The 23,545-nt window shown below is 38.8% G+C and overlaps 1 protein-coding gene across 2 annotated transcripts in view; it reads left to right on the forward strand.

Moving 5' to 3' along the window:
• The window catches only part of Fam120c (family with sequence similarity 120C), a 121,210-nt gene that overhangs the window by 56,138 nt on the left and 41,527 nt on the right, over window positions 1-23,545 (forward strand). For both annotated transcript variants that reach the window (XM_021152990.2, XM_029473215.1), the window contains exons 5-9: window positions 18,783-18,882; window positions 19,690-19,766; window positions 20,220-20,497; window positions 21,318-21,591; window positions 22,459-22,630. In XM_021152990.2, the coding sequence (XP_021008649.1) occupies window positions 18,783-18,882; window positions 19,690-19,766; window positions 20,220-20,497; window positions 21,318-21,591; window positions 22,459-22,630 (901 nt within the window). The remainder of the gene's footprint in view (window positions 1-18,782; window positions 18,883-19,689; window positions 19,767-20,219; window positions 20,498-21,317; window positions 21,592-22,458; window positions 22,631-23,545) is intronic.

The following is a 23,545-nucleotide window of genomic DNA, read 5'->3' on the forward strand; positions in this document are numbered from 1 at the left end:
TATGTGTCTGGATAAAAGACACACATAGCCTTTAATTTTTAATATGTCTTAGTAGCACACTATCTGGGTCACTACCTACCCTCTATGCTGTTAGAATCTACTTTTGATAACCTCAAGTTATCACTTACTATTTACTATGTTCCATCTGGGCTGCTCTTAACCCAGTTGGGCAGCCTTCAGGGCTGTATTCTCTTGGCCCTTAGCCCATGGCAGCTCTCCTTGTTCCTACACATTCTTCTTCCATGGCAACTTCTTTCTTTTCTCCTTCTCCTCATCATCCTCATTTATTCCCAGGCCGCTTCTTTCTGCTCCTTCCCTTCTCTTGGTCTTCTCTCTCCAAGGCCACAAAACCTCAACTCCACCTATATCTCTTCTGCCTAGCTATTGGCTATCAGTATCTTTATTCACCAATCAGAATTAACTCAGGGCAAGGGTTCCAAGGGCCACGGGCAGAATCCAGATCTTGGGGACTCACACTTAGCAGTACAATAGAGAGTAAAACACAAAACATCAACTAGCCTTCACAGACGGGAATTCCCCTGAAAGAGGAAGGAACATAAACTAAAATAAACAAACAAGCCTCACTTGTAGCAACACTCAACATTCATGGAGGCTCATGTCCTGCTGCCTCTGCTCCAGGGGCAGGAAGTGTGCCATGCTGTCCCTTGCACAACCATATAGGACTCAGCAGAAGTCCTTTGCTGTACCCACATCATGTGTTTTATTCTAGCAGTTTCAGTGTTTTAGGTTTCACATTTAGGTCTGATTCAGTTGGAGATCATTTTTTTGTAAGGTGAAAGATCTGGGTCAAATTTCACTCTTCTATGTGTGGACATTCAATTTCCTAGCACCATTTGTAGAAGATACTTTTTCTCAATTGTATGTTTTTGCTGAATTTTTGTGTACTCATGTTCGGGTCTTGGATTTTGTTACAGTGGTCTATATGACTGTTTTTGTGCCAGTACCATATTGTTTTTTTTTTCTTTTACTATGGCTGTGTAATATATCTTGAGATATGGAATAGTAAGTCCACTGGTAATGTTCTTTAAGCTCAGTATTATTTTGACTGGGATTTTCTTTTGTGTGGTTCTATACAAATTTTAGCATAGTTTTTTTTCCTATTTCTATAAAGAATGAGATGGAGATTTTGATTAGGGTTGCATTGAATCTATGCATAACTTTTGTTTGTTTGGTTGGTTAGTTGGTTTAGTTTTTTGAGACAGAGTTTCTCCATGGAACAAGCCCTGGCTGTTTTAGACTCACTTTATAGACCAGGCTGGCCTCAAACTCACAGATATCTGCCTGCCTCTGCCTCCTATAATGGTCATTTTCATAGTAGTCTGTCATCAATCCATGAGCATGGGATGTCATTCTATTTCTAGTAGTGTCTTTATCTCTTTCTTTAGATGTTTTCTTGTCATTGTAGGGCTCCTTCATCACCTTGTTTAGATTTGTTTGTAGATATCTGTGAGGCTGTTATGAATGAGAGTATGTCCAGGATCTCTTTTTATCAATGTATCTCGTTGGTATATAGAAAGACTTGATTTTTGCAAGTTGATTCTGTGTCCTTAAATGTTGCTGAAATTATTTATTATTTCTTAAAGTTTTCTGGTAGAATTTTTGGTATCTTTTCTGTGTAATATCATGACTTTGACAAATAAGGATTTTTTCTTTTCCCATTTGTATCCTTTAATTCCTTCTCTTGCCTTATTATTCTAGCTAGTGCTTTGATCAGTATATTGAAAAGGAGTGTGGGTAGCCCTATCTTCTTCCTGATTTCAGTAGGATTATTTCAAGTATTTCTCCATTTAGGATTATGTTTGTTGTGAATTGTTGTGGATAGCCCTGGGTCTAATTATATTTGATGTTAATTCCGTTCTCCTGTGAGTGGTAGCGAACAAGGAATGAGTCAGGATAAACCGGCTTTCAAATTATTGTATTCTTATTCATCAAAAGATTTGAGTTGCATTATCAAGTCATTTATTTGTGCTCATTTTGATTAGTGGTTGTTGTTTAGAGACAAGGTATATCAGGGTAGCTCTGACTATCCTGAAACTAGCTATGTAGGCCAGGCTGTCCTTGAACTTACAGGAATTGGCCTGCTTCTGCCTCCTAAGTTCTGGGATTAAAATGTGCACCAACATGCCCAGTTCCTTCTGATGTAGTAATGCATGTGCTTAGAACTATACATTTCCCTTATAGAACACTTCTGATGTGTTTCAGAGGTTTTGTTATGTTTTCATATTGTTCCAGGATTTTTTTCTATATTTCTTGATTTCTTCTTTGTTCCTTCATCATTTTGTAATGAGTTGTTTAACCTCTATGAGTTTCTATATTTACAAGAAATTTATTTGATGTGGATTTTAAGTTTTAACTTTAAGCTTAATGCATTATGCTCAGATAGACTAGAGTTGCTTAAATTTTTCTGAATTTGTAAAGATTTGTGTGTTGCACAAAAATGTGATCTATTTTAAGTAATCTGTGTGCTGCTGAGTAGAATGTGTATTCTTTAGTGTTTTGGATAGAATATTCTGTAGATATTTTTAAGTTCATTTGTCTTAGTTAGGGTTTTATTGCTGTGAAGACACACCATGAGTAAGGCAGCTCTTTTTTTTAAAAAAAAAAACATTCATTTATGGGCTGGTGAGATGGCTCAGTGGGTAAGAGCACCTGACTGCTCTTCCAAAGGTCCGGAGTTCAAATCCCAGCAACCACATGGTGGCTCACAACAGCAACCACATGGTGGCTCACAATCATCTGTAACAAGATCTGACTCCCTCTTCTGGAGTGTCTGAAGACAGCTACAGTGTACTTACATATAATCAATAAAATAAATCTTTAAAAAAAACATTCATTTATTATTATATGTAAGTACACTATAGCTATCTTCAGACACACCAGAAGAAGGTGTCAGATCTCATTACAGATGGTTGTGAGCCACAAAATGGGTGCTGGGATTTGAACTCAGGACCTCCAGAAGAGCAGTCGGGCACTCTTAACTGCTGAGCCATCTCTTCAGCCCCAAGGCAGCTCTTATAAAGGGCATTTAACTGGGGCTGGCTTACAGGTTCTGAGGTTCAATCTATTATCATCATGGCTTCAAGCATAACAATATCCATGCAGGCATGGTGCTGGAGGAGCTGAAAGTTCTATATCTTGTTCTGAAGACAAACAGGAGAAGAATGTCAAAGCCTACTTCCACAGTGACACACTTCCTCCAACAAGGCCACATCTACTTCAACAAGGCCACACCTCCTAATAGTATCACTCTCTGTGGGACAAGCTTTTAAACACATAAGTTTATGGGGCCAAACCTATTCAAACCATTCCATTCCACTCCCTGGCCTCCATAGACTTGTTCAAACACATGAGTCTATGGGAGCCATACCGCACCATAGCATAATGCATTTAGTCCATCCATCTTCTAAAGTATCCATAGTCTATCAGTCTCAACAATGTTTAAAAGTTCAAAGTCTCTTCTGGATTCATTCAATAGCTTAACTGTAATCCCCTATAAAGTCAAAATTAAAAATCAGATCACATACCTCTATCATCACAGAATATATGTTACCATTCCAAAACAATATACTGAGGAATTCCTGGACCAAAGCAAGACTAAAAGCCGTCTGGGAAAACTCCAAACTTTACATCCCTATGTCTGATGTACAACTTTCTGCTTTGTAGACTGAAACTTCTTTCTCTTGGGCTGGTTCCACTTCCTGTTGGCAGCTTTCTTTTGCAGGTATCCATAGCTCTGATATCTTTACTTGGGGTCTCCAAGGCAACTTCAACTTCACAGCTTCTTGTTCCAATGTCTGGGTTCTATACATGATCTTTTAGGCTCCCCCAAAGAGCTTGAGTCACATCTCCAGCTCTGCCCTCTATACCATTCTGCTTGACTCCACTCCAATGCTGCTGTTGTTCTTGGTGGTCATCCCATAGTACTGGCATCTCTAATTCACTCGAGTCTTCCACTGCAACTAGGCCTTATCAATAGCCTCTCATAGGCTCTCTTTATGGTTCCAAGCCTCAACTTCTTTGCATGACCCTTTCAGTCCTGGGTTGTCAACTGCAACTGAGGCTGCACTTTACCAATGGCCTTCTTTGACCTCTCACTGTGCCAAGCCTCAGCTGTTTTCCATGACCCATTCATGCCTATAAAACCAATACCACTTGGGTGATTCTTACACATTACCAAGTCCAGTTGCAGCACAAGGTTCAACTTTGAGTATCTCTGGAACACAACTTTTTTGTGCACTCTGAAAACACTTCCCAGAAGATTTCACCTCAGTCATACTGGTCTCTTCTAAATCAGTGCTAAATTCTTAGCTCTAGAAAACCAGTATTGATTGTCCCAATAGTCCCTTCTATTCTTAACTCTTAAGCTAGAGTCACATGTCTAATGCTGCTGAGTTCTTTTGTTTACGTTCTATTACATTATCACCAGATTTCTATTTTCCTTCACTGCCTAAGCTCAGCTGTGCTGGAATTTGCTCTGTAGATCGACCTTGAGCTCAGAAATTTGAATGGCTATCTAATGCATGCTGGCATTAAAGTCATGTACTACCACACCTGAATTTAAACTTTTTTTTTTTTTTTAAACTGGGAACTTGCTCTGTATCAGGCTCATCTTGGTGTGTGCCACCATGTCTGGACCTAAGCTTTTTTATGGTGACTATGCTTCAAAATCTAGACCAAAAGCTTGTGTCATCCCATGTCAATTTGACACACAATCATATCTCCTTATGTCCAAATGAAAGCAATTACCAGGTCATATAAAATAACTATCCATTGTTCAACTGCAAACACATAATAGCCAGGTGGGACGTTTCCTTGAAGTCACCACTCCCTTAATCTGTTTATCTCCTCAAACACAGGATTTAGCTCCATTGTACTTCTTCGTGCCTCTTTAATACTTGAACCATACATTTTGTATTTTTCCTTTCTAAGCTTGCTACACTTGATCAAAATATTCTCCATGAAAGTAAACCAGAAAACAAAGTCTGGACTTTTCTGAGACTTCCTTTGTCAGTGTAATTAATCTGATTCTTTTCACTTAGCCTTAGCCTAGGGAGTCTCAGAATATGCAAAAACATCCACATTCTTCTACAAATTATCACATGAATAGTCCTCTTGAGCAAGGCTCACCCTCAGCACCAATGTCTTCCATATCCCTACTAGGATGGCTCATCAAACCCCACTTAGAGCATTCCACTGCTTTCCAAATCCAGAGTTCCAAAATCCTCATTCCTCTAAACAAAAACATGTTCAGGCTTATCACAGCAATTCCCCAGTCCCTGGTACAACTTCTTTCTTAGTTAGGGTTTCCATTTCTGTGAAGAGACACAATGACCAGGGTATCTCTTATAAAGGACAACATTTAATTGGGGCTGTCTTATAGGTTCTGAGGTTCAATCCATTATCATTATGGCTTCAAGCATGGCAATGTCTAGGCATGGTGCTGGAGGAGCTGCAATAGCAACTTCACCCTGTGAAGCCTACCCCCACAGTAACACACTTCTTCCAGCAAGGCCACCCCTATTCCAAGAAGGTCTCACCTCCTAATAATATCACTCCTATGGGCCAAGCATTTAAACACCTGAGTCTATGAGGGCCAAACCTATTTAAACTGCTACACCATTTAATGTATGATGTCAATTAATTATTTTTAAAAACAGATTTATTTATTCATTATGTATACAGCATTCTGCCTACATGTATGCCTGCAGGCAAGAACAGGGTACCAGATCTCATTATAGATGGTTATGAGCCACCATGTGGTTGCTGGTAATTGAACTCAAGACCTCTAGAGGAGCAGCTGAGTGCTCTTAACTTCTGAGCTATCTCCCCAGCCCGGCAATTAATTCTTATGTTTCTTTTATTTTTATCTCCATGATCTGTCTGTTGGAGAAAGTAGGTTATTTATTTGTATTTTGTTTTGCTTTGTTTTAAAACAGGATTTGTTTTTGTAGTCCTGGCTGCCCTGGAATTAGCTCTGTAGTTCAGGCTGGCCTTGAACTCAGAGATCTGCCTGCCTCTACCTTCTGAGTGGTGAGACTAAAGGCATGTGCTACCACTACCCAGCTGATATATTGAAATCACCTACTGTGACTTTATTCCAGTAGTATATCATTTTATGAAATTGATTATAGCAGTTTGGTGCCTATATGTTTAAGATATTAGTGTCTTCTTGGTTAACTGTTCCCTTGATTAGAATGAGGTCTTCCTCTTTCTCTCTTCTGATTAGTTATAATTTGAAGTCTATTTTGTCAGATATTACTATAGCCATACCTACTTGCTTCCTGGTACTGTTTGATTAGAATACTTTTGCTCATTCTTTTACTTTGTGTCTTTTGATTGGAGAACTAAGGCTGCTAATATATAATGTTATTATTAAAGGTGTGTGTTGATCATAGTAACTGTTTTGTCTGATATTGGTGTTGTTTGTAATTCAATTCATAGAGCCTGGGGTCTTCTGGGTTTGTTGTTTTTGCTACCTGTGTGCACTTGCAGTTCAGTGGTGAACTGAGCTGTTTAGAAATAACTTAGTGTTTTGTTTTTTGAGCTCCTCCCTTCTCAGTCCTCCTGCCATAAAGTCAAGACATTAATTATCCAAACTTTTTGTGACTATAGCAGGATAGAAGAGAAAATTACATCAAATAAAGCATTGCTCCTCCAATCAAAGAGGAAGGGGTTTGTCCTTCCATCTTAGTTTCCTGCTGTTTCCCTTTTGTTTCTACTGCCAAATGTTTGATTTAGGCTAGCCTCAAAAGAAACAGGAAAGCAAAAAAAGACTAGAAAATAAGATTTTTGAATACTCTCTTAGTTTCTGAAAGTCTTTTGTCATTCCTCCAGCCAGAACTAGATTGGTGCTTCTCTTGGAATTTTCCTTCTCCCTGCAAGTGAATAGTTTGGGGTTATATTTTTGCATTGTGTTCTTACCGGGAAATATCAAAAGAACAAGAAATGCTGATAATTTGAACTAATAAACAGATCACTGATCCTTGAAAAAAAAAGAAATGCTGATTTCAGTATTGTATCAACGTACTTTAGGCCCTAGACTTCATCCATCTGACTGCTTCTGTTTACCTTTTAGAATTAGCTGTATGGTGAACAATATATTCTCTTATATTGATGATGGGAGGAATGTAGCCTGAGATACTTGCCTCTTGGATAGGAGAGAGACCATGGTCACATCTCCCTCTCAGTACTAAGACTCTACCCTGTTTGGCTTGAACCCGTGTATGCTTCCTCAGTCTCTGTAAGTTCATATATACATCAGTCCTGTTATGTCTGGAAGACACTGTTTTCTTGGAGTCATTTAGCACCTCCCACTCTTAACAGTATTTCTGCTTATCTTCCTGGGCCCTTGGGGATGGAGACATCCCTTATAGCATTGGATATTACAAAGTCTCTCACTGTCTGCACATTGTTCAGTTTGGGTCTCTATGTCAGTTCCCATCTACTATAACAAGAAGTTTCTCTGATGATGGCCGAGCAAGGGACTGATGTATAGATATAGCAGTATATCACTAAGAGTCATTTTGTTGTCCCATTTCCTTAACAGAATAATAGTAATAGGTTTCCCCTAGGCCATGCCTTGTCTAATATCAGGTTCTTGGCCACTTTAGCAATATCAAATGTTGGTTCCATCTCATGGAGTGGCCCTCGAATCCAATGTTTTTTAGCAAGTGGTTAGTTATTCCCATAGTCTAATGCTACAGTTGTAGCATTGTCTCTGGCAGGCACTGTTGTAGGTCACAGAGTTTATTGCTGTGATATTATTATATCTCCTCCAGTAGCAAGCAACCTCCCAACACCATGAACACTAGTCAGTATGTGTGGAGCTTCTAGTTAGGCTCCAGCTTGACTTCTCCGTGTTCTATTACATATGTAAGTGCTATCTTCACCAATAAGGGCCTTACTATCAGGTTGTGGAGAGCAACTCAGTAGCCTTGGCAATAGCCTGGGAAGTTTGGGAATCCCTTTGGTAAACAACATGATTTAACCCATTATTGGCACTGGAGACTTTTCATGGTGGCATGTCTAATTGGGACATCAGCTTTTCAGCTCTTCTACCATTTGGTAGCTACATTTAGATTCCTTTCTCATGTGTATGTGTGTGTATGCACACACACATACATACATATATATGTATGTATGTATATAAATATATATATCATGTACATAAGATACATACATTGTAGGAAGCTTCCACATCATATGGTTTTTCAAAAATTCCTTTAGTACTATTTGATCCTCACCATATTCCCTCCTATACCCTTCTCTCCCATGCTCCTCCCTATTTAACCGCTTTATTTGAGTTTTCCCTTTTTCTCTCCATAACAGTATATGTTGCAGGATTTTCCCTGTCCAATCACATTAGGGCAGTGGGAGGTTTGTGATTGGACAGGAGAAGAGAGGCAGAGTGAGGAGTTGAGGAGACAGAGAGAGTGGTCTGAGGAGAGAGAACCAGAATGGAGGCTGACGTGGTGTTATCAAAAGGTTACAATAATTGGGTTAAAGCTTTATCGTTATCATTTGGCTCTGAAATTATTGAATTGGCATCTTGTAAATTGTGTTATTATTGATACATAAATCTGATTGGCTAATTAAGTATTAAGAGTCATGATTCTACCGGGTAATTAGGTGTTGAGATAGATGGCTAACCAGGGGTACATGGGGCATTGTGTGAAAGTGAGAAGAACTCGGGGCCCTGGCTAAGAGATGGCCCCGTGGGAACCATGTGGCCTCACAGGGCTGGCAAGTTGGCAGGCCGAGAGACCGAGCCAGTGAGATCACCTGGCACAGGGGCTAGCTCTAGAGAGTTGTTGGCAGTGGCAGGAGCGAGGGAGCATGGTCTGGCCCCACTGAGAGTTGGCGGGTTCATTTTTTAATATTTCCTGTAACAAGCATATTCTATTTTCCCTTTATTATGAGATTTGTTCCTTCTCCATGATCCTCGCTATGAACCTAACCTCTGTAGTTATTCAGATTGTGGCACATGTATTGAAAGCTTAGATGCTAACATTCACATATAAGATGAAACAATGGGAATATAGCCTGAGATACTTGCTTCTTGGTTAGGGGTAAGAAGCCATGTCTGTATTACCTCACTCAGGGAGATTTTTATCTTCTTTTAGTTCCATCCATATACCTGCAAATTTCATAATTACACTTTTCCTAACAGCTAAATAATATTCTGTTATGTAAATGTACCACATTTTCTCTATCTTTTCTTCTGTTTATGGACATCTGGGCTGTTTCCAATTTCTGACTATTATGACTAGAGCAACAGGGACAAGCAAATATCTCTTTAGTAAGATACAGTTTTGGGTATATGTTCAAGAGTATTAGAACTGGATGTTGAGGTCCAATCTTCCTAAGGAACTGCTACACTGATTTCCAAAGTATCTGCACAAGTTTGCAGTCCCACCAGCAAAAAGGGAGTGTTCCCCTTATTTCATATCCTTACCAGCATGAACTGTCTCTTGTGTTATTGATCTTAGCCATTCTGACAGGAGTAAGATGTCATCTGAAAGTAGTTTTGATTTGCATTTCCATGAAGAATAAAGATGATTTCTTTCTTTTTAACATCTTATCATATTCTATTTTTGATGGTGCCTCAAGTTACCCATTTTCTATAGATAGACTTTTGAGTTTCCAGTTTGAGAAATTTATGAATAAAACTGTTATCAACAGTTTATGTATTTTAGAAGATATACAATATCATTTATCTTGGGTAGGATTGCAATATCATATGGTAAATGTATATTTGATTTTGTAAGAGACTGCTATACTATAGTCCAAACTGTACCAATGAACAGTCCTACTACTAGTGTGGTAGAATTTATTTCACACTATCCTTACCATTGTTTAATATTAATTGTCTTTAATTTTAGCCTTTTTGGTAAATACGTAATTATGTCACATCATAGTTTTGTATGTTTAAGTGATTTTGGTTTTAATGTTCATGCCTTTTGAGATAAGAATTTCATTTTTATGGAGTTTTCTAAGGTATAATCTACAATCTAGCAAAAAACCAAATGGGCATTGTATCTGTTCATTGTATAACTTATAATAGCCAAATTTGAAAAATAGCCTAAATGTTAGGTTATAAATGATTATGAGTATGATATATTCACAATAATAAAATATGGAACCATTCAGACATCAATACATTAGTAAAATCAGCATCAGGGTAGAAAGTTACACATAGAGTACCAACTGTAGAAATTGAACATGTATTAGACTGATTATACTTAGTGGGGCATGGTAGTGCCTACCTAGAATTCCAGCAATCTAGAGGCTGAAGAAGGAGGGTCATAAGTCTGAGGCCAGTTTAGGCTACATAGTAAATTCTAAGCTAGGATGGGCAACGAAATGAAATTCTATGCCAATAATACATCAAGAGAAAGGGAAGGACACAGTTCTTTTTAATGACTATGCTTCGGACTTCTGAACAAGATGGCTGCATCAGAGTGAGCCAGTCAATGAGAAAGCCAAAGTGAGAAAAACAAAAAAAAACAAAAAAAAACATAGCCTTTATCTCAAAGAGAGAAATAGAGAAGAGCTTCGGAAATCCAGACTGAAGGAAAGGCCATCCAGAGACTGCCCTACCTAGGGATCTATCACATCTGCGGACATCAAACATAGACAATATTGCTGATGCTAAAAAGCTCTTGTTCACAGGAACCTGGTATAGCTGTCTCCTGAGAGGCTCTACAAGAGCCTGACCAATTCAGATAAGGATGCTTGCAGCTAACCACCTGACTGAGCACAGGGGCCCCAATGGAGGAGTTAGAGGAAGTAACTGAAGGAGCTGAAAGGTTTTGCAACCCCATAGGACGAACAACAGTATTAACCAACCAGGCCCTCCAGAGCTCTCATGGACTAAACCACCAACCAAGAGTACACATGGAAGGACCCATGGCTCTAGCTGCATAAGTAGCAGAGGATGGCCTTATCTGGCATCAGTGGGAGGGGGGCCCTTAGTCCTGTTGGAGGCTTGATGACCCAGTGTAGGGGGATGCTAGGGTGATGAGGTGGAGTGGGTGAGTGGGTGGGGGTAGGGGAGCACCCTCATAGAAGCAGGAGGTGGGAGGATGGGATAGGGGGGTTGCAGAGGGGAAATCGGGAAGAGGGACAACATTTGAAATGTAAATAAAATGACCAATATAAAAAAGAAGTCCATGAAGGAAATTCAAGATTACCAAATAGATAATAAATAAATAAATAAATAAATAAATAAATAAATAAATAAATAAATAGCAGAGGAAAAGAAGTGCTTCAATGACAAAGAAAATTGCCTTAGCCTTCCAGGAATGGTAGTACATACCTTTAGTCCCAGCACAGAAGCAGGGACAGAGATGAGCCTAGATGATACTCTGGAAGATATAGAGAAATGGATCCTATGCAGGAGACAGAATAAAGTGCATGCCTTGGCACTGACAGAGACGTGCAGATGCAAGAAACGAGACCAGAGCCCCACAGAAGCTGAATGGATGAGAAACAGGCAGGAAAGACCCCAAAGCTAACAAGAGCCACTCCGAAGTTGTCCCCAGCAACCAGTAGCAACCTCCAGAAATAGGAAGACAAAGAATGAAAACTGCTGTGCTTCAGAATCAGAGCAAAAGCCACCAAGCTGAGCAGCCTCTGCAGAGTGATGGAAATGTGCTGAGAGTGCAAAGCTGAGACTTTCTGCACCTTGGCAGATGGAGCAGGAGGAGTTGTGTTCTTCACAGGAAGTTGGCCACCTGATAGATCTAAGGCAAACACGGAGGACAGGTTTTCTCCAAACCAGAAGGAAGCTTTGACTAAGAGTTTAATACCTTCTGTTTCATTTTATTGCTTCTGTTTTTATACACTTTATTTTTTAATCTTTTATTTCTTGTGTGTGTGTGTGTGTGTGTGTGTGAGAGAGAGAGAGAGTGTGAGTATAAGAGTGTGAATATTTACCCTTTTAGAGAGAGAGAGAGAGAGAGAGAGTGAGAGTATGAGTATAAGAGTGTGAATATTTACCCTTTTAGACCCCTTAACATGTATACTAGGGTAACTTGTATATTGTGAGTAACTTGTACACTTGTTCTACTGTTTTTTCTACCTCTAACCCACATAATCTTCTTCTTGCAACTCTTTCTTCTCTAACACTCTACCTCACTAGTTCCCTACTATGCTATTTAAATATATTACCTGTTCCACAACTAGGGCACAAGTATTCTTATCTCCAACCCTTATTAGGAAAGTAAGTCAGGAGGACAGTATATTTTCCTTCAGCTAACTGCATCTACTGTCAAACTATCATGATTTTTACTGCAGTGGATTTTCATGAACCCAAGTGGGTTCTCCAACCCACTAGGAAGACATATATAAAATAAAACAAACAGGGGCTGAGAAGATGGCCTCAAGTAAAACACTTGCTGCATAAGCATGGGAATCATATTTCCAATCCCTAGCATCCATATAATAAAGCTAAGAATGGCTGCATGTTCTTAAAACCGCAGTAGTAGGTAGGGAGAGGTGTAGAGACAGGCACATCCTGGGAGCTCATTGGCCACTCAGCCTACCTCAAACTGCCAGCTTCTGATTTAGTGGAAGATACTGTCTCAGGGCAATAAGACAGTGATAAAAGAAAGATAACAGATGTACTCCTATGGATTCCACATTTGTGTACATGAGTGTGCACACCTGCACACTTACATGCATGTACCACGCAGAGACAAGTAAAAACAGTGCAAAAGAAAAGACCACAAACTGGAGAGCACACACACTCCAACAGATATGTAAAACACAATAAAGAAACTCCAGAAACATGAAACAGTACTTCACTACAACATGTCTACAGGTATTCTCAAAAACACAGAAAAAAGGTAAACTAGTTGAAATCCCAGAAAAGGTTTTGGCAGTCCTACATTTTGAAAGGATCAGCAATCAAATAGAGGACTTGAGTAAAAGAATAAAAATATTTAATTCAAGACACAGACAAAAAAAATTTACAAAACCAAGAATCAAAGTGGATGGAAGAATCAGTAACTTAGATGAAAAATTTAAATCATGGGGACCAAATTAACCAAGGAAATCAAAATACAGAAAAAGAACCAAACAGAAATTTTGGAAATGGAAAGAAGCAATCAATCACTTATATTAAAAACAACATATAAAGAAACAACAGGTAAGACAAAGAAGAAAACGAGTCTTAGGGATGAAAGACAAGATCAGGTCAATGATATATACACATTTGTATACAGAAAAAAAATCAACAAATCTGAACAAAACTTCCAATAAGACTGGAATATACTCAAGAAACCAAAGAAGAATCTGTTGCAGAGAAGAAGAGGCTGAGATAAAATCAAATGGCTTACACAACATATTCTATTAAATTATAGCAAAGAATTTCACAAACATACAGAAAGAAATATACATCCAAACCACAAGAAGTGTACAGAATCCCAAATATATACAAGTAAAGGAGAACCTCTGCGTGACATAGTCATACAGGTATCAGATAAACAAATCTAAGGAACAGTACTAAATGCCATAAACAAAAATCACAATGTAATATCCGGAAGCAGAAACATCAGAATAGTGTTTGACCTGTCATCAGCAATTCTAAAAGCTAGGAAAAACTAAATACCAAAATACCAACAAAACAATATATCAAAAGCATTGAAATTAAACAACTGTCAACCAAGATTGGTATAATCAACACAATTATCTATTAAAATATATGGAGAAATACCTTTTCAAAACTGTCACAGATTAAGGTAATTCATGATCACTAAGCCAGAACTGCAGAAAAGGAACACTGTACAGAGTTTAAGAATGCAGAAATTTTCACACATAAGAACACAGGAAAGAATGAATTTCATGAAATCAATAGATGAACATAGGAGAACTGAGGTCTCAGTCATGTCTAGCACATTAAGCAAGCAAACATCTGTACTACCAGGGCAGAAGACCAAAGCTACCAATGAGAACACAAAGGAAAGTCAGAAATAATAGCAAACAAACCCTCTTCTACTGCAGTGGTCTTAGCAGTTAAAAGACAGAGGCTATCTCACAGGATTTAAGAGCAAGATTCAACTACCTACCAACTTTAAGAATCTCATATAACAAAGAAAGACTGAATGTAAAAGGCTAGATTCTAAATTTCCAATAAAATAGAAGCTGTAAATAGAGTGATATAGCAGTTCTCATATCTGATAAAATAGATAACAAACCAAAACTAGTCAGGAGAGCTAAAGAAGGCTGTAGGGTGAATCAGAAGGACATAATTATTGTAAATATATATGTATCAAATTATGGGAATTCAAATTTCAAAATTTTACATTAAAATGCATAAACACATATAGATAATTTCTGATACAATAGCACTGGGAGATTTCAATATTCTACTCTCATACCTCAATAGTTCTTCCTAATTAAAAATCAGGGAAAAAAACCCCAAACTTCAGAACTAAAATATAACATAGATCAATTAGATTTAACAGATAAAGTATCTTTTTCCTCATAAGCACATGGAGCCTTCTCTAATATTTACCACAATATAGGCCGAAAAACAATATTTAGCAAATAAAAATCTGAAATAATTTCCTGTATTGTATCAGTTGTGATGGCTATTCTCGGTTGTCATCTTGACTATATTTGGAATGAACTACAGTTCAGAAATGGAGGGCACACCTGATCTGGATCTTGAGGCATGAAGACAATATTCCCTGATCCAGAACTTAAGGCTGGAAGACAAAGGCTTTTAATTTGGATCTTGAGGTGGGATGGCATATGCTTTTGTTCCAGATTTTACGGCATAGTCACCATGCTTATAAAGAGCTATAATAAAAAAGAATTAAAGAAAAGCTAAGGTCCAGGCATGGTGGTACAAGTCTTTACTCCCAGCACTTAGGAGACACAGGCATGGAGATCTCTTGAGTTCAAGACCAGCCTGGTTTATAGAGGAAGTTTCATGACATCCCAGTCTTCCAAGACAGGCAGTGAAGGAAACCATTGAGTAGAAAGTTGGTGAAGATGTAATTGAACAAGGGGAACTTGTTCCAGCCTCAGCAAACAGAACATGGCAGCTTTGGTAATGTGGCTGTGGCTTGAGTCAAGAAATCTCCCTCAGACTAAGTAAAGAAGTTGCTGAGCCCAGATGTGTGGCAGGGGTGACCTTGCATGGAGGCCCAGAGAGGCCATTGCATAAAGCTGTGAACATGAAGCCTGAAATGCCTCAGAGATAAGATGTTAGAGATACCAGAGCTATGGTATACCTTCTGGGAAAAGATGCTAATATGGAGTGGAATCAGCCAAAGACAAAGAAGTGTGTTGCAGTTGATAAAGATATAAGGAGTTAGAGATCTGAAAAGGTTTTTGACATCAGACATGAAGATACAGTATCTGGAGTTTGCCCAGCTGGTTTTTGGTCTTACTTTGCTCCGGTATTTCCTTACTATGCTCCTATCCCTACATTTTGGAATGGTAATCTATATCCTGTGCCATGGTATGTTGGAAGTGTGTAATCTACTTTTTGGTTATAGGAGATTACACTTAAGAGATTGCATGAATCTCAGAAGAAACTTTGAACTTTACACTTTTAAACATTGAGTCTGTGATAGACTATGGGGACTTTTGAAGTTGGACTAAATGCATTTTGTATTATGTTATGGCTACTAGCCTATAGAGGGGCCAGGGAGGGGAATGTGGTGGTTTGAATAAGTTTGGCTCCCCAAAGGCTTCTGTGTTTGAGTGTTTGCTCTATAGGGAATGGTACTATTAGGAGGTGTGGCCTTATTGGAGAAAATATGCCCTTCTGAAAGGAAGTTTTTCACTGTCAAGGCAGGGCTTTGAGGTCTTAAATGCTCCAGGTACACCCAGTGTGAAGAAAAATCCAGTCTCCTGTTTGTCTTTGGATCAAGATGCAGAACTCTCTCTAACACTATGTTTGCCTGCATGCTGCTGTGCTTCCCGCCATGTTGATAATGATTAAACTTCTGAATCTGAAAGCCAGTTCCAATTAAATGTTTAACTTGGTCACAGTACCTCTTCGCAGCAATGGAAACCATCAGACAACAGTGGAATAAACCTAGAAATAAACAGAAAATCTAACCTCAGAAAATACACAATACTTGGCTAAGAAACAATATACATTTGTGTCATAAGATAAGTGAGAGAGAAAATTAAAAATTTTTAGGATCAAATGAAAATAGCACAGCATATCTGGGACTCCATCCATTCAGTCCTAAGAGTAAAATGTAAAGTTGTACCTGGCTTGCATTTTAAAAATCAAACAACAGCTAGGTGGTGGTAGCACAGGCCTTTACTCCCAACACTTGAGAGGCAAAGGCAGGCAGATCTCTGAGTTCGAGGTCAGCCTGGATTAATCAAACTAGTTCCAGGACAGCCAGGGTCACACAGAGAAACCATGTTTCAAAAAACAAAACGAAACTTGTCGGAGACCTATCAGCATGGCTCAGTGTGTAAAGACACTTGCTGTCAACGTAGTGAACTTAGTTCAATCACTGCAACTCATGAGATGAAGGAGAGAACTGACTACAAGTTGTCCTCTGACATCACATATGTGCATATACACGCTAAATAAATATATGATTTTTCAAAATATCAGATATCCTGAAAAAAAAAGAACCTAATGATGTACCCTGAGACTCTAGAAAAAGAAGCCAAACCCAAATGCCCCAGATAGCAAGAAATAATAAAAATGGAGGTAGACATTAATAAAAATAGACACTAAAAGAACAATACAGGGGCTGGAGAGATGGCTCAGTGGATAATAACACTTGGTGGTTTTATTTGTTTTGTTTGTGTGTTTGTTTGGACTATTTCTTTATTTTGCCGACTATCTGGGTTCAGTTCCCAGTACATGGCAAGTAAGAACCCTCTGTCACTCCAGTTTCACAGGATCTAACACCTCTCCTTCTGGCCTTTGTTGGCAGTATACATGCCATATATATACATATAAAGTAAAAACAATGAAACTTTTAAAAATATATAGAATTGTCAGACAAAACTTTGGTTCTTTGAAGAGATTGACAAGGGCTGGCCAAATGGCTTAGTTGGTAATACTGCTTGCTGTGAAAGTCTGATGACCTGCCTGCACATGCTCCTCAGACCCACAGTGGAAGAAGAGTTATTCTCTCAGAGGTTGTCCTCCATATGCATGCTGTGTTGTGTTCATGCACATGTGTATGTAAAAAAATAAGTAAATAAAATTTTTTTAAAAGTATATGTTTAAAAAATTAAAAAGGAGCCCATAGTTAAGAGACTTTAGATATTTTTGAGAGGCTTTGAGTATTTTGGAGAGGAATCGAATGTTGAAAGAGACCTTAGATGTTTTAAGAGACTTTTAAAGTTAAGTATGTTTTATATTGTGATATCAATATTAATATGAGATCTTGGGGATGAACAAGAAAGAAAAGGTTATGGTTTAACAATAATACATTTATATGTCAAGTTGATAAAGGGTTAATTGTCATTCGTTTTATGTCAAATTAGCACAAGCTGGAATCATTCAGTTAAGAAAATGCCCCCACCAGATTGGCCTGTGGGCAAGCCTATGGCACTTTCTTTGATTGATGGTTGATTTGAGAGGTTACAGATTACCATGGGCAGTTCCATACCCTTGGCTGGTGGTCCTGGGTTCTATAAGAAAGCAGGCAGAGTAATACAAGAGAAGCAAGCCAGTAAGCAGCATTCCTCCATGGCCTCTACATCAGCTGCTGCCTTCAGGTTCCTCCTGCCTTTAGTTCCTGCTCTGATTTCCCTCAGTGATGGAGTGTGACCTGAGAGTTGTAAGATGAACTAAACCCTCTCCTCCCCACATTGTTTTTGTCATAATGTTTTACTTTAGCAATAGAAACCCTACAGCTCCCAAACGGTTCTGGAATTAGGCCTGTAGGTGCACAGATGGCAGCCAACAGAGAGAAGGATGGGAGAGGAAAGAGTCAGTCAAAGATGAGTCTTTTTTTGTTTTTGTTTTTGTTTGTTTTTTTCAAGACAGGGTTTTTCTGTGTAGCCCTGGCTGTCCTGGAACTCACTCTGTAGACCAGGCAGGCCTCGAACTCAGAAATCGCCTGCCTCTGCCTCCTGAGTGCTGGGATTAAAGGCGTGCACCACCACACCTGGCTAAAGATGAGTCTTGATGAAAGCAGGTTCTAAGGCCACAGATCTAGAGCTATGTCTTTGGATGTGGAGGTGGTTACACCAGGAGGAAGAGAATTGGAGTTTTGAGGAAAGGGGTGATGGGAAAGGGAGGAAGAGACTTATCCTGGCAAAGTGTCTCAAAAGCAAAGAGAGTTCATGGCCATGGCCATGGCCTAGAATTAGACTTGTGATTTGCAGATGAGAGAAAAGGGAGGAAGGGATGGGAAAGAGAAGAAATGACTTGACATGTTAGGGGATTTACATATGAAGATTGTTGAAGGCCACAGGTGTGGAACTAGGCTTATAGGTTTGAAGGTACAGTGGATTGGGAGAAGGACATGACATTTGCTTATATTTTGTTTTAGAGACAGCATCTCACTGTGTAGCCCTAGATGGCCTGTAACTGACTATGTAAATTAAACTGGCCTCAAACTCACAGAGATCTGCCTGCCTCTGCCTCTTGAGTGCTGGGATTAATGTTTTTTTTTTTTTCCTACCTGATCTTTTGCTTTTTTTGGGTTTCTTTAAATATTTTGTTTCTGTTATCATTTTGACTTTCAATGTGTATATTGTATGAAAAAGACACTCTTGTGTTGTTTCTTTTTCTGAAAATCTGATGTTCCAACATCCAGTCTAGGACAGAAGACAAAATAGAACGATTCAAGAAAGCAGTTGAGTACTATTCAGTCACAACCAAACTCTCTTCACTGCCAGTGGGTCCTTCCTTTCTAGGTAAGGCTTCCAGCTGCTGTTAAATTGAGTTTATTCCTTAGGGTCAGAATGGAACCCCTTGTTTCTGCTGGTGTCCTGCCTTTTCACATTTATAGGTGGGGGGATAATGCCATTTCCCTAGCTTGGGCTTCTAATCCTAACCCTCATTGTGACCTGGTGCATGTAAAAATAGCCCTGTCAATTTTAAATTCTTCTATTCCGTGCTAGTTGTGTGATCGCTTCACTTCACATTTGTATGTAGGGTTATGAGCAGATTAAATACCTTGTACAGGATCCCTAGTATGCCACTTATTCATTCTACCAGTATTACACCAGACAGATGCTATCTCACCACAGAAACTTCATGTTACTTACTTTCTTGATAGAAAGACTTTGATTAATTGTTGCCATTATAAATTTGACAGGTTTATTAAAGTGAACTGGGAACTCAGTTCGAAGGAATTAATATTGAATATATATCATCTAAGGAACAGCTTGTGAATATACCCGTACATAATCTCAGTCTCATGCGCCCAGTTTAGATATCTTGAGGGTATCAAAGACAGTGTCAAGAAATCCCACAAGGTACAAAAAGCCAGATTTGTGGAATAGCCTGTGATAGCAGACCAGTGAATTATAACTTTTTGCAATGTTAGGGATCTAACCAGTGGCTCTGTGTATGCAGAGCAACTGACCTACCACTGTTCCACATCTTCAGATCATAAACTTTATAACAGGCTTTTTAATGCAGTGATGGTTTAACACAATGTAATAAATATGGTAAAAATGATTAGGATTGCTGAAGCGTGGCACTTCTCTTGGCTTCAGGCTTTCGAAATAATCGACTTGGAAATCCTCCCCTTCCACGGAATCAGATGGGCCCTATTTCTCCTGGAAAGCCAATGGTAAGCATTTGTTGATTATATATTCATTAAGGGGATTAGGATCACTTGCTTATGTTAGACTGAGACTCATTGCTGATTTTTATAATCTGAATTGAGGAGTTAGGATGATTCAGAGTTAATTAGACTATGCAGGTTTTATGTTTTGTACCTTGAGGCCAGAAGACTATTGAAAGAGAGCATCCAAATTAGTAAACACCAGTACACTGTGTGTGTGTGTGTGTGTGTTGTATAATGTCACAAAATATTTCAAAGGGATCTAGTTTCATTAATTTTCTTGGATCAGGTAAATTCTATTCAGATATCACAGTCAGAATTATTTCTTAATATTTTCAGTAGGTACTTCATACCTCAACAGTTCCTACTACTGGTATCATCTACATCACAGCTTCTGAGGAAACCATCCTGTATCCTGGTAAAATGTTAAATAGCTTTCCTGTCTGTTTTATTCTTTAGTTTTCTCGCCAAGTGCCCCAGAAAATGAAATATCCACCACCATTTCCAATGGGACCCAACTCGTCTCTTCTCTTCTCCCATAGTGTGGGGGAATCCCATGCTTTCTCTGAGGATGCCATGCTGCAGGACAATTCCTTTGCCAATTGGGCTGTTTCTTATGACTCTAATACATCCCAGTTTCCTAACTGCCTGACTTCCAAAACTTCACCTCCTTTGGGACCAGATTCTTCCCATTCCTCTTCCTCTGATGGTGACGAGGCAAATGGAGCTGGTTCTGAGTAAGTGTCTATGTAAACAACCATAAGAAATGCATTCAGAAGAAATGTGGAGAGGTGGATGTTCTTGGCTTCCTTTTGTTACTCTTTGCCCTTCATCCTTCTGCAGGTGCTCGATTTCAGATAGCCAAGCCATATAAGAAAGGCATTTGCTTAGGAAATCCTAACATGGATGTGCTACATAACAATCCTGTCGTTTTTCAGTCTGTGAGGAACATAGGTTGAAAGTTAAAAGAATGAAAGAATTTATATAATTGAAATATTGAAATAGTTCCTTAGTAGTATAGGTCTCATATACTGGCTTGATTATATTTAGAGTATTACTCTAAAGAGATAGAGCTACTTTGAGATTAAAATCTTAATTATTTTCTTAGACTATATATGGCTAGAGTAAACATGACATCTTAAAAGTATAAAGAACCGGGCAGTGATAGCACATGCCTTTAATCCGAGCACTCAGGAGGCAGAGGTGTGTGGATTTCTGAGTTCTAGGCTAACCTAGTTTACAGAGTGAGTTCCAGGACAGCCAGGACTACATACACAGAGAAACCCCGTCTCGAAAAACAAAACAAAACAAAACAAAAACCAAAAAGAAAAAAAAAAAGAATTTAGAGTGACTTCCATGACATTTTTTTCTTTGGTCTGTGTCAGGTGAAGAAGGACAGGAGAAGTGGTGATCACTGAGAGGAAAGGTGTCAAGTCCAGTCCTAACCCAGAATCTTGACCATCAGAGAATTTTACAAGTCCTTGTGATCAGGACTTGAATGGAAATATCTTCATTAACTTCCCTTTCCTGTCTTATGCTGTTTCTTTTTTATTTTAGACAAATCACAGAAGCAGTTCAACAACAGCCTGGATGGGAAGATCCCAGTGGTGACAGAGGGGCTTGGGTACAGCCTGCTGATGCTGGAGTTTCAGAAAGCACCGTAGCTGAAAGTGAACCTCATATCCCATCTCTGTTATCTATGTCTACAAGGAACCACATGGATATCACCATTCCACCCTTACCTCCAGTAGCTCCAGAAGTCTTGAGGGTTGCTGAGCACAGACACCGAAGGGGTCTTATGTATCCATATATTTACCACGTCCTTACTAAGGTGAGAGAACATATACCTATCTACCTTCCTGTTCTCTGATGGATCTCATATTTACTGAGAGTAAGTTATGAAGTCTACTAGATAAAAGTCTGATAATTGTTATTTTTCTTCAGGGGAAGTAGTCCTAGAGATTGAGCCTAGGGTCTTGCACATTCCAGAGAAGCACTGTAGCATGAAGCTATATCCCCAGCCCACTGATCAATGTATCTCAAGAGGTACAAGGAAAGTGTGTATGTTTGTGCCCTTCATTGTATTAAGGGCCTCAGAAAAGGGGAAGTTAGTAGGAATTGGGACTAAGCAATGAATAAAGATGCTAAGAGAGAAGTATAAATTGTAAACTTTGAAGGGATGTACTAAGTTGATAGACTGGTTCTGGAGGCGTCATCTAAGGAATGGTCTTTTCCCCCTGTTCCTTATCTCTTCTGATACTTCTATATGCCTTCTCCTTTCCTCTGGTCTTAACACACAAATTACCAACCAAATGTCTAAGCCAGGCATGGTAGCACAAGCTTTTAATCCCAGCAATCTGGAAGCAGAGGCAGGTGGAGCTCTGAGTTCCAAGCCAACTTGGTCTACAGAATGAGTCCCAGTCCACCCAGAGTTATATAGTGAGAACCTATCTTAAAAAGAAAACAAAACAAAACAAACAAAATGGCTAAGGTAGATTCTCCCTGATAGTCAACTATAGTCCATTAGATATGAACTTTACAAATGAAAGCTGGCTGTAGTCAGTAGGGCTTCTTCCTTTTAATCTGAAAATCTCTCTGAATACAAACAGTAAATTACTTAACTCCAGAAGCTACAGTTCATTATTCTAAACCTTGAAGAATTCATGTTTTTCTTTTCCCTGGACCATTTTCTTATTAGGGTGAGATTAAAATCCCTGTATGTATTGAGGATGAATGTAACATGGAGCTGCCTCCAGCTGCTCTCCTGTTTCGGTCAGCTCGCCAATATGTATATGGAGTTCTTTTTAGCCTAGCAGAGACACAGCGAAAAATGGAGCGTCTGGCCATACGGCGCCGGTTACCTATGGAAGGTAAGTACTATTCCAGCTATTCTAATATTGACAGCTTTATACACTTGGCACAGGACATGTGTGCACACATGTGCACGCGCGCGCGCACGCGCACACACACAGATATACACACACTCAAAGCCTGTGCTAGCATACCATACTTCAGGCTGTAAAACAACCTTTAAGAAGAAAATGTATCATTTACCAGATTGCGCATTGAAATAAGAAATGTACAAATATAAGCCCTGATTCTGAAATCATGAAACACTCAGAATGTGTATTGCTTTTAAGAACAATGGTGGACTTTTAAGAATGTATGACTTCATCGCATAGTCTCTCGTCCTCAGTGAGGTTTTTATTTTAGAATATGATGCTGTTGGTAGTGGAAACTATTAGGTGGTTTTAAACTATAGAATGACTTAGTCAAATTAGTATATCCAAACGAATCACGTGGGTTTCTACTTCTGTGAAGGTAAGTTGGATTAGATATACGTTCCTTACGCTTCTTGTTAATACAACTAATATTATAATACATTGTAGTGGGGGAAAGGTACCACAAGATACTCCAGAAAGTAGAGACTGTTTGGTAACCTTGAGACCCTAGGAATGCTAGAGCAGTGAGTGCTCTTGGTTTGCTTTTAGTCACATACATCCAAACTGGATAGTATAGAAGTTGACAGGGAAGCAGACCAATACTCCCTGCCTGGAAGCCTGCAAAGGACCAACCTAGTAACAGATTTTTTTTTGAATCATCTTAATTTATTTTTAAATATATTTAAAGTGTTTGCGAATATATCATCACATAAATATATATTCTATCTGTATATAGATATGAAAACATATATGTTGATGTTGAATTTTTTTCCTATGGAACTATTGATTAACTTTTTTTTTAATATTTTTTTATTACGTATTTTCCTCAATTACATTTCCAAT

This window comes from Mus caroli, chromosome X (assembly GCF_900094665.2).
Source record: "Mus caroli chromosome X, CAROLI_EIJ_v1.1, whole genome shotgun sequence".
NCBI classification, from domain to species: Eukaryota; Metazoa; Chordata; class Mammalia; order Rodentia; family Muridae; genus Mus; species Mus caroli.